Source organism: Belonocnema kinseyi, chromosome 8 (assembly GCF_010883055.1).
Source record: "Belonocnema kinseyi isolate 2016_QV_RU_SX_M_011 chromosome 8, B_treatae_v1, whole genome shotgun sequence".
Taxonomy (NCBI): Eukaryota; Metazoa; Arthropoda; class Insecta; order Hymenoptera; family Cynipidae; genus Belonocnema; species Belonocnema kinseyi.
Window position 1 is genome coordinate 41,565,017 of NC_046664.1, and position 12,590 is coordinate 41,577,606.

General features: G+C 33.2%; 2 protein-coding genes across 2 annotated transcripts; both read left to right on the plus strand.

The window, feature by feature from the left end:
• The first annotated feature begins 924 nt into the window (after nt 1–924).
• LOC117179025 (ankyrin repeat domain-containing protein 39 homolog) lies at nt 925–3,027 on the plus strand. Its single transcript, XM_033370648.1, has 2 exons — nt 925–1,038; nt 2,118–3,027. Exon 2 carries the CDS (start codon nt 2,121–2,123, stop codon nt 2,655–2,657), a length of 537 nt encoding a protein of 178 aa, XP_033226539.1. The 5' UTR covers nt 925–1,038; nt 2,118–2,120; the 3' UTR covers nt 2,658–3,027.
• Nucleotides 2,724–3,800, plus strand: LOC117178457 (serine/threonine-protein phosphatase 6 regulatory ankyrin repeat subunit B-like). The gene has a single exon (XM_033369884.1). It carries the CDS (start codon nt 2,724–2,726, stop codon nt 3,798–3,800), a length of 1,077 nt encoding a protein of 358 aa, XP_033225775.1.
• The last annotated feature ends 8,790 nt before the right edge of the window (nt 3,801–12,590 follow it).

Sequence of the window (12,590 nt, forward strand, 5' to 3'; positions counted from 1 at the left end):
TCCCAAAACTGAAGAGACCCATGAAAGGACATCGATTTTCAACGATTGAGGAGATAAAAACTGCATCGCTGAAAGAACTCAAGGCTATACCACAAAATGATTGTCAGAAGTGCTTCGATGGTTGGAAAAAGCGTTGGCAAAAGTGTATTATATCTGAAAGGGATTACTTTGAAGGGGACAACATAAATATTGAGGAATAAATTAATATTTTTTGAGAAAACCATAAAGTCACCTTATTTTTTTAACACACCTCGTATTATATATTATAATACGTTTCATAGAGTGGAACATACATTCGACGAATATCAGTACTTACCCAAAGTAAGTAAAATTTGTTTAGATCTATTTCTTTTTCAATACTGTTTTAAGAATACATGCACCCAAGATGCATGCAATTTATCTGCATTTTGTAACGTATCTACAGTTATAGATGCCAAAATATTCCTTATAGTATCGATTTTTGATATTTTGCTTGTCTGAGACGAAAATTTATTGCAAAATAGTTTGATAGCTGAATGTTCCTCACAGTAAATACATTTTTTTTCAATCTGAATTGCAGTTTTCTCTGAAAAACAACTATCCTCTAGGCAATTCGCCAAGGCAATTTTTCACAGAAATCTTTTTGGCAAAAAATTGAATTGTTCAAAAAATGCAGCCTCCCGCTTACGGTGTCATTTTTGGATTTCAAAATTTAGAAAAAATGTTTTTGAATACTTGTAATCTTCTTTTTAAAGATCTAACAAAAACAACGAATAAGGATAATTTTAAAGGGTTTTTATGACCTACAGATCGAGTCTTGTGCACTTTTCACCTATGTATCTATTAACTGGAAGCAACAGTCCAAGCAAACATGTTGAAAAGTATTTTAAATTTGCACTTTATTGTTAATAAACTACATAACTAATATTCTGACCTATTATAAAGTTTCAGTATTAAATTAGAACGTCCACTCAAACATATAAAAAACAATACAAAGTGCTGGATATAGTTTGTTCTTGCAAATTGCCTTTTTTCGTCTAGTTTAAACGGTGTAACAAGGTAAGACCGCCAATTTCAAACTTTGCAGTTCCTGGAAAAATTTTTTCCTTATAATAGCATAAATGTTAAAAAAATTCTGCGCCTAATGAGCCCAAATTAAAGACAAAATGTCACAAAAAAAGTCTCCATACTGTTTGGCTAATCTGTTAAATATTTGTACAATTTTTTCTCTAGATTGTACCCTAGAGTCGAACTCTATGCACAAATGTTGCAAAAGTTTAAATAATTCGACTGTACTCACCAAATGATTTTAACAAATTAAAAACAATAATATTTCAAAAAATATTACCAAAATTGATTAAAATATGAAAAATAATTTATTTCAGCAAAACGTGTTTTTAAGTATTTACACATTTTTGAAACTTTGCGACTTTATTGCAAAAAATTTGGCTCGCAGGCAGAATTTAGGAGGGAAATCCTAAAAATACGTTTAACAATTCAGAAAAATATTATAAAGAGTTATCTTTAAAATTAGCACTAGGACTTACAAAAATATTCATTATTTCCGGAGTTATTTCAATTTTTCGAAAACATCTAAAATCGACGTTTTTTCGTATCTAATGTCTTTTTTATAAAATTAACATTTTATCTTCAACTTGGGCTTATTAATAATAAATCAAAAAACAGGCCTGTACATAATTTCCGCATGCATAAATTTAGTTTTGGTTAATATTTTTTTTTAGTGAAACCTCCTTACCGGTGCATTAATTGTCCAAATCAGTAATATGCGCTTCTTTGCCGTTTTCGAAAAAATCGACTTTGAAATATTCAACACTTTAAAATAAAAAAGTGCAGGCCGTGAGAATTGAACATGCAACCTTCCGCCTATACAGCCAAAGCGTTACTGTCGGCCATTCAAAAGTTGCTTTTTCCGTCAAACTCTATATGGCCTGTGGGGAATTTTTCAAAGTCGATTTTCTCGAAAACGGCGAAAAAGCGTATATTACAGGTTTGGCAAATTGATAATCATGTAACGATCTTTTATTAACAACATTATAAACCGAAACTAATATTCACAACTGGCGATCTTCCTTTGTAAAATAGTCACATGCTCTAAATAGAATTTTTTTATATCCTAGAGAATGGAAAGAATAAAAGAAGTACTGCAGGTTGCAGGAGTACATTATAGAGAAACTTCTGATTTATTGCATCATTTCAAAAATGGTCTTCGGAAAATAAATCAAAATATGATACATTCCTTGCTGTTCCCAGAGAGCCCCATCGCTTCCATTCTCCATCCACAAACGCAAAAAACAGCCCTTCATTACGTCTCTGAAAATCAGTACAGTTCAAGCTTATTAACTCAACGCTTAATTGACCTTGGAGCAAATGTTAATGCACAAAATATAAACGACGAAACTCCACTCCACTCTGTTCTGGCTCTCAGAATGAAGAAAATCGTTGATGTCCCAATCAAAAACGGAGCTGATGTAAATGTTCCAAGTAAGATGGGTATATATCCTATTCAATATGTGACGCTTCTAGGATCTTTGGAAATAATAGAAATAGTGCTGAGAGCAGAAAAGCCTCCCAATATCCAGAAAAATAATACCAAACGATGTTTGAATGTCATAAAAATTTTGTTGAACGAGAGACAACATTGCATAATCTCAAAGTAAAATTATTCAGCTCTTCTGCAATTTGCTCTTCTCCAGAAAGACGAACAATGTTTCGACTATGTTTTGATGAATAGTGACTTTGATTTGAGTGCAGTCAACCCTAAAGGAGAAACTTTGTTGCATGTAGCAGCGCAAAAAGGTAAGCCAAAAATAATTAATGCTTTGATCACCCGAGGTGCTAAAATCGAAGCAGTTTCGACTTCAGCTTCGCATATTTGGTTTCGTACTCGAAACAAGAAAGCCAGATTAAATTCAAGTAATCAAGGAGGGAGAACTGCTCTTCATGTTGCAGCTTTGAACAACAATCCGGAAAACGTGAAGTGTCTTTTAGACGCCGGAGCTTGCGTGAATAGTCTCACTACAGAGAAGAATACTCCACTTCATTATGCAGTCGCTGTTGAAAATTTTGAGATAGTTGAGATGATTGTCAAAAAGGGTGCAGACGTAAATGCATTATCGTACTATAGTTCGCCACTTCAAGTTGCCTGTGGTAGCATCTGCTATGTAAAACTTAAACAGCAACAATATTTTGAATTCAATTCTATCTATTACAAAAAATTCTTTCACAAGCAGGGCATTGCTTCTTCTTATATTTATAATTCACGGATTGTAACGTTTCTTCTTAACCATGGAGCTAACATTGAAGAAATCAGTAGAGTATGTGGAACTGCCTTGGAAGAATATTGTTACAATGGGAATTTGGAAATAGCAAAGATTCTTTTGAGTAGTGGTGCTAATCCTAATAGGTCTGGGAATGCATTGTTGTACAATGCTGTTTTAAACCAAGATTTAGATATTATAAGACTCATATCGAAACATGTAGATGTCAACCAAAGAAGGCCATATGGAATACCGTTGCATTGGGTAGCTTCCACGCCGTGCATTACATCTGAAGATATTGTAGACATTTTGATGGAACATGGTGCTAATATTCACGCAAAAGATGACAGAAGAGAAGAATCAGCACTTCGTCTAGCAGTATTGAATCAAAATAAAGCGGCAATCCTCAGGCGTCTGTTAAAATTTAATGCAAATATCGATGCCTATATAAATTGGAAAGGACAGTTCTCCATACCGTCCATCGTCCATATTCTAATATCACTACCGATGATTTTGAGGGGCACAAATTTAAAAATGCAATGATTCTGGTTGCTACTGTTGCTAAAAAGATAGAGCTTAAGCTTTGGGTCAGCGATTTAAATGTAAAATTAGTGAAATCCGACGAATATTTTCATGCTATTTTTAACGAATGTCAGCGGGAAATTCAACGTATGAAAGAAAAGAAAATATGCGCTTCGGCCAATTTTGTCTTTTATGACTTCTTCGTGAAAGGTATGGATAAGTTAGGGGCCCTTCTGAAAAATGAGGATATTATACAGGTTTTAGAGGCCGGTGAATACAAGCAAGAATTTCCACATTATGCTAATGATATTTCAGATCGAATTGAGGATGGGATGAGAAGACGAAAATTACTTGAAAGTTGTGTGGTCCTTTTTAGAAAATATGTGTCTGAACAAGTTCAACTTGAGGTTCTTTTTCGAGTTTTCAGATTACTAAAACTCAAAGATTTACAAAACTTTAGGAAAGCTTGTTTTATAAAGGTTTAAGTGCGTTCGTAGAATATTCTTCGTGCAAAACTTGTTTAAATATATTAAATTTATAGTATTTCTGCAGTAAAATCTATTGAGGAATATTTATTTAATTACAGGGAATGAAAAAATTCGTTGAAAGAAAAACTTGCTCACTTTAAGTAATGCAATCTTAATGAGTTGCACCTATAACTTCCAATCTCGAGTTTGCTTAATTTGTTAGGCTTTAATTTGATAATTTACATAGATAAGTCTCTTAATTTTTAGTCTTTAGTTTTTAAATCCAAAAATTCACAATTTTATTTCCCAATTTAATAAGTGACTCAATTTTGAAAAGTATAAGCAAACAATTTTAATATTATGAAATTATTATGTTATCAATGTTTAAATCATATAGATTCTAACATAAAATATATCATTTAAAACTTGCCCAGTTTCAAACTGCGGTTAAATTGTGAATGTTTACAATTTAAGATTATTTTTCGTTTAACAAAGGTTGTTTATAATTTAAAATTCTTTAATTTTTAACATTAAAAATGAGAACAGAGTGGCCGAAAAACTTTCAAACTTCCCTAAGTTTTCTCTGTCATGTTTTTATTTTCCCTAGCCATTAAAATGCAATGATCAAAATTATGATGTTGCCACATTTTTAATATACAATCTCTTATAAATGGAATAACACCATATTTAATTTAAGTATATACATTTTTAATGTATTATTCTCAGAGCTTCTAAAGCCTAATTTACCCGAGAGTAATTCTATGAAATTCATAAAAATTAAAGATGAAGTAAAAAAAATTCAAGTACATTGAAAAACATTTTAAAATATGCAAAAATTCATGAATTCAGTAAATTGGAGATGAGTTTAGAAAAGTTTTAGGAAATTCAAAGAGTTTGATGAAATGTCTAAGATTTAAAGGTAAGTTCAAAAAAATTCAAGATGAATTAAACGAAAACTAACAAGAATTTTAAAAATTCTATTGAATTGAGTGAATTTAGAAGAATACAAATGGATGAAAAAAATAAACAGAATTCCCAAGATCTAAAAAGAGTTCAGAGTGAATTCAAAAGGAATTGCAAACGAAATTTCAAAATCTCTTGAAATGCTAAAACCCTACGAAATCTTCATGTGAATCAATCCCTTGAAACCCACTTAAATATGATCAAATCCTTTGAAATTTCATGAAATTTGTTATATCCTAATACCCTGATAGCTCTTAAAATGAAATACCTTAACAATTTTTAAATCTCTTGAAAATGATATAGAATCTTTCTAAATACCCTAAAAAATTCAAATCCTTTGGAATCATTTAAAGTTATTGAAATAAAAAATACTTTAAATTGCTCAAAACTTTTTGAAATTCCTTGAATTTTTTATCTATTGAATTATTTATTGAATTATTACCTAGAATATTAGAAAATTTATTAAAATACTTTGAGATCTTTTAAAATCTCTTAAATTTAAGGAAATCTTATTAAATCCTTTGGAATCTTTACAGATATCTTAAAACTATATAGGTCCTATAAAATCTTTCCATACGATCCGAAATTTTGTAAACTACCTTGAAATTTTTATTAAATCCTTGGAAGCTCCTTGAACATTTTTTAATCTCTTGAAAATGGAACCTTGGCATATTTAAAATACACTAAAAATTTTGAAATCCTTGAAAACCCCTTGAAATTTTTTAAAATCCTGTAAAATTTCTTTGATGTCTTAAAAATACTGTAAAATCTTTTTAAATACTTTGAAATAGCTTCAGACAAATAATTGAAATCTATTTGAAATTCCTTGCAATTTTTTTAAATACCGTAAAATATTTCAAATTTTTCAAAAATATTTTTAAATCCCTTGAATTTTTTAAAATTTAGGATATTTAAATCAGATAAAAATCAAACTTAAACCCAGTTTTTAAAGTCCAATATTGAAGTTGATGTGAAGAATTCCTGAAAATGAAATCAAGAATCAAACGACCAAATTTGTACAACCAGCACAAAATGTTCCCATTGCAATCTGAAAAAAAGAACATTTTCCTCTTCTACTTTCCCTCTAAAGTAGAAAAGAATATTATTCATCTTTAATTTGGACAAAAATAAAAAGGAGGAAAGAAAAATGAGAAGGCAGCCAACCAAATCCCTTCCTTCTCTTTTTTATCTTTTTCGTCCTCTTTATTCCTACTATTTTCAAATGACAATAAAAAACATTTGTAAAAAATAATAATCACCAACTTTTCGGCATTCATACAGTAACATTATCAAGGCAAGAAAATATATAATAAAATTAAATAATAATTTAATAAAAATAAAAGAAAAATATGTTAATAAAAATAAAATGAAATAAAATAAAAATAAAATTGGTTGCCAGCAGGAACAGCACCACTGCCACGATGCTCTATCACTGACAACTGAAAATCAATAATAATGCCTTCTCATTTTTCTTTCCTCCTTTTTATTTTTGTACAAATAAAAGATGAATAATTTTCTTTTCTTTTTTAGCAGGAAAGGAGAATAGGAAAATGTTCCTGTTTTCAGATTGCAATGGGAACATGTTGTGGCGGTTGTCCAAATTTGTACGTTAGATTCTTTATTTTATTTTCAGGAATTCTTCACATCAAATTTATTGAATCTCTTCATAATTCCTTAGAATATGAAAAGTATACACCAATTATCTGTGCATTAAAAGTGCATCCGTATTTACAAATGTAGTTTTTGATTTTCTTTACATATACATTTTTGATGTAGAGAAATTCCTTATGGGTTTGAATGTAATTGATTAATTAAAATCTGATCACTCGCGTACATTAAACAACGTTAAAGACGCCTCTCGGCGCATTGCAGAACTTCTAGAGTCTCGTCACTGCGAGCGCTGCTTGCAATTACTTGCCCGGCTCCGCCTACCTGCGCATAGTCAATAACGCCTGTATTCATAATCGGCTTTTTTAACCAATTTTAAATAAGCTATAAGCACTCAAAGTTAAAAAATATGCGCTTGTATCAAATGTCTATGCCCTAGCATTTTAAATAAAACGATTTAAGAAAATGCATTTAAATTCTCAATTGTAATTTTATTCAATTTCTATGATTCCAATAAAAAATTAAAGTAACTTACGTGGTCCAGTCTGAATTTAAAATATTTATAATTTTAAATCTACCTTAGAATTTTCAAAATGCATTTTTAAATGCTTTTTCCGTAATTTTTAAAAATAATTCTTGCTTAAAAATTGTCCAGCGTATTATTAAAGTGTCGAATTCTAATTTATTTAATTTTTAAAGATTACAATTTCTGATTAGAACATTATTCAATGTTTGAAATAAAAATGACGGGGATTTTTAAAAATAAATTCTAGGGCTTTTGGCATTTCAAAAAAAGGTGTGTGTGTGTAATTATAAATAATTGAGTTCAAAATTAAAGCCAAAAAGCTAGTTTGCTCTAAAATGAAAAGTCAGGAACAATAAATGATCAACTTAAAAATTATTTGCAAATTTTGTTTACAGTGTGAGTGTAAAACACATTTATTTTTTCTTTCTCCCCCGCCCCCCTCATCGCTTATGTATAAAATGTGATATATATAATATATATATATACTTTTATTTATACATATATTTATACATATACCTATGCATACAGCGAAGGAAGAACCTACGAATAAAATATACTGATGAATGTTAAAAAATATTCCATTCTCACACTTCACAAGTTCGATAAACACTATTTGTCCTCTTGCGATCACAAATCCGAAAGCGTTTTTAAGAGAGATATAATTATATTACAGTGAGATTGCATCCAAACAAAAGTTAAAGTCTTGACCGGCTCAAAAAAACGTTATAAACAAAAATTATCGACAATATACTAATTGGGACGAAAAAACACATCAGCAAAATATTGATTAATTGACATTAATCTGAATGAATTGCAATGTCAGCCGTCGAAACTTTAGTGCTTAACGCGTCGCACACCAAAAATACTCCACTCACGCAGCACATTATAATATTCTATAATATATACATTAAGTGCAAATGTTGGATATTCCTTATATGGTGAAATTTCTGCCTTTTCAACAATCGGTGTGTCACGAAGCAAAATCAAAGTGAATCGATCTTCTTCTTTTTTATCATAACATTAGCACACACTATTTTACAAAAGACATTCAAAAAATCACAGGAGTTTGAAGCAAATGATTGAACGACATTTGGGAGATTGTGCTTTTCAATTATTCTATATAGTATGTCTAAATTTCAGGGATAATTTCATTATATGTGCCATTCTATAAGAAGAGATACGTAATTTTCAGATAGCGTTTATGAATGTTAATGCAAATTTAATCAATTTACGATCAAAGTTACTGAATTTCGTTCTTCGCAACTTAGTTCCATACATTTTAGTTACTTTAGTATCCTAAATGAGGCGGAATTTTCCGAACATTTTTAATAGTGCAGGATAAACCCTCTGGGTTAAAAATTAAAAATTTTGTCATCAGACAGATAGAATGACAATGACAATGACAGATAGAATGACAAATAGAATGACACGTATAAATTCTCATTTTTTAATTGTTCCATTTACCATGAATTATTTTATATTTTATTACATTTTTTAACGAAAGGTTTTGCTGAGTTCCTTGCGATGATTCAAATGAGTGAAGCTCATTTATTAATTTTTTTTTTTACAATTTTGACGATGTGAATAAAAAAGACCTAGCATTAGAAATGATAAATTTGATGAATTTCGGAGCAATTCGACTAAATTCCTAACAATGAAATGGGCATAAAATAACATGTATGTAAGAATTCTGAAAGTTATTCGGAACTTTCATTTGACTGTTTTGATTCACCTAATTAGGGAATACGTTTTATATTACACTAAACCGTTTTACACATGCATCGGCCGATGAAATGTTATTGTCAAGAATCTTACATGTATAATACAGCTGCATTTGACTACGATTAAATAATTTTACTCGTATTTACAAAAAAAAACTGAATTATGTACAAAATCCGCTAACAGCAGAATAGCTTTTCTGTTATTACGAACTGTTTACTTTTACCCCTAAGATTTAATAATGGCTAGCGCACTTTGCTTTCTTTTAATCCTTCAATTTCTAATTTTTTAACATAATTTCCGAGGGGTTGATTACTCCTGCAATCTGGTATACATTCTCTCTGCAATCATTGGGAATGGTTGTAGGGATCTACTGGTCTCCGAAATCGCATCGAGTCTCCCATCTGTATAAAGCCTGGTCTACAATCGTCGCAAACAGCCCGTTGCGGCACCGCAAGCAAGCGCCGCACCGCAAGTAACCGAGAGCGAAAAGTTGGTTCAACTCAACTTTTCGCGCCGTAACCGTCTCGCGTGATCTTGCGTCGGATGTCAGAGGACATTTGTCTGGATTTTTTTGTTGGTTTGGTGTGTTATGTGAGAAACATTTAAAAGCACTTAAAATTAAAGAAAAAAACTCCAAAGAGCAAATTGCGGGTCAGAGGATTCATTGTAGAGGCGAAAAATATTTGACTGTCAAAGCACGACGCGAAAACAGTTCATTTGATAGTAAGCCCTGATTGGCTGCCGCAACAGCGCCACTCGCGACTACTGCAGACGGCTATTCCTTCCGTTACGATGCCGCATCGCCATGTTATCCGCGGCAACGAGTTGACTCTATAGTCTTTCTACTCTATGCACTTCGCGACGGCATGTTTCTCGTCCACTTGATGACGAACCGTAGCGGACAGGGGACAACCCGCTACTTACCACTGTTCGTGCAATGTACATATCGCCTTCACGGCCTACTTCACGTATGACTGCGTATGACAGGCTGTCCGTGACGCACGCAGCGTTAATCCTGTCAGCAATTAATGATTAATCCCGTAATTATCATCTAATTCAATCCTAGATATATTATTAAATTGAAATATTTAAAATTCCCTCATATGAAAAAAATTATTAGTCTGCCTTTTCACAAAACAAAATGTGAAAATTTTTCAAACACTTATTCTGACTTTTTATATTTAAATGATTTTTTTCTTCTTAAAAGACGTTGTAAGTAAAATCATAATTTTGACTTACTTATTTTTCAAAACTGAAATTTGTAATTTTAATAGCATAAAATTTATTATTACTGTCTAGAAATTGGTTGTAGTATTTGCAGAAATGCAACTTTAATGTTTAATGGATGTTTTTATCATGAATTGAATGTTGATCAATTTTATAACTATGCTCATACTTTCAAGTTTTGATAACAAGTTTAAAAAGCGCGCTCAGTTACTGAAAAATGATGATAACCGTCGCGCGACGCACTCACTTAGTATCCCCGCTCCCCCTTACATTCTGACCAACGCAGTCTCCCTCCATCAGCACGCGTCAGTCCGTGTTTTTAGTGCTCAAAGTCAAAGTTTTCAGCGTTTTATTATAATATAGTTAAAGCGAAGTGTTTGTCGGTGTTGACGCTTTAGTTTTCTTTAGGATAACGAGTTCCTTGGATCAACCCAGTTTTGACGTCAATTGCGTCCAAATATAACGTTATTTTTTTCTTTTAATATCGTGCTTTTTTATTTTTAGAAATCGACTCAATCAAATAATAGAAACGATACTCTTTATTATTACATTGAGCAATTTCCCTAATTCGCATGCATAATCGGTTGTGTCTAACATAAAGCATGAATTTAGAGCTCGCATGTCACAGTCATGCGTGCGAGCAATATGCGTCGCAATTGACTGCGCATGTCTGCTCGAGTGATGGCGCGGTGTGCGGAACAATACGCCATCATCGTGCACGCACATTGTTATCTGGGAAGGCTCATATGCACCACTGCCACTGTATTTTTAAGCAATAAAAAAGCTGTTACGAGGCTTGGCCAACAACATGAATACCGTTCCACTAAACAAGTTGTACTTACTGAATACAGCGTTGCAGGAAATAAAAAATGCAAGATTTGAAAGCACCAACTTAACTATGTTGATTGAATGTTGGAGTGAGCTAGCTGAAGACAGTTACATTTTGACTAACAGACCGTCGTAATTCTTGGTGACATTCCCATCGCGTCTTGGGAATGAGAAGCATTTTAAAGTAGTTTTCAACCGACTCCAGGAATTTGGTCTTCATATTAACTGCAATAAATGTCAGTTCGTCGCCTCCAAACCTGAGTTCATGGGCTGCAAGATTAATTCGCAGAACTGCGCTCCAACCAACGAAAAAGTCAAAACCACCCTCGACTTTCTAAAAACCAAAAAATATAAGTGACTTTCGACGGTTCCTCGGCATGTTAAACTTTTATCGTCGTTTTTTGCCTGGCGTTGCTGAGGCTCAAGCCCCACTACATAATTGCCTGTGCGTTTCACGCAAGATTCCATGGAATCCGGACACACGAGGCTGCTTCTAAAACGGTCAAAAGCGATTTGGCTAACGCGACCCTACTCGTTCACCCGTCGCATGACGCTGACACACACACATTGTCACAGATGCCTCAAACTTCGGCATGGGGGCTTCTCTCGAGCAGCTCGATGATAATCTCTGGAAACTTCTAGCGTCCTTTTCGCGGAAATTTACTTCGGCTCAGCTTTCCCATCAGGTGCTTCCTCGAAAGGCGAATCTACAAGATAGTAATCGATCACAAACTTATCGTCTATGCATTTACGCAGCGCACTGAAAAAACTTCACAACATCAGCAAAGGTCCCCGACTTTCTATCAAGAGTCGAAACTATATCACAAAAGATTTTAGTCTAACCGAGCTTGCTCAACCTCAATCTCCCGTCGATGCAGGTTGTCAAGCAGTTGTGTAAATCGTGCCTAGATTCTCAGCAGTCGAAGACGTCTCCTCCCGAAGCCGTTCTTTTACACCTCATCAGTTGCCATCGAATCCGGACCATCGCCTATCATTCCGCTTCTAATGGAACGGTAGAACGGTGACACAGTTCGCTTAAAGCCGCGATGATGTGTAACGCGGATCACCAGTTGTCTCGGATCACTATCTGGGGGTCCTCCTCGGTCTTCGTTCTAACGTCCTTGACGTCGGTGAGCTTGTTTTCGTAACCACCCTACGGATTCTTGGTGAATTCGTACTTCACGAGGAATTTACACCTAACCCTCACTATTTTCTTGAGGAATTCTGAAAACACATGCGCAAGCTCAAACCCGTTCCGGTTGCCCAAAAATACAAAAGGCAACCATTCATCTTTAAAGACCTCGATACGTGCACTCCCGTATTTTGACGTAACCACGTAAAAAAGTCTATCGTGCGATTGCACAAAGTTATAAATCATACGACAGATTGCATTTTCGAGATCGACGTGCAGGCACTCCTCGATAAGTTTCCATTGAAAACATCAAACCAGCTCACGTCGAACGCATTCCT

What these genes read in the sequence shown, in the direction of transcription:
- LOC117179025 (XM_033370648.1), top strand. Translation starts at nt 2,121, where the DNA reads ATGGAAAGAATAAAAGAAGTACTGCAGGTTGCAGGAGTACATTATAGA.
- LOC117178457 (XM_033369884.1), top strand. Translation starts at nt 2,724, where the DNA reads ATGAATAGTGACTTTGATTTGAGTGCAGTCAACCCTAAAGGAGAAACT.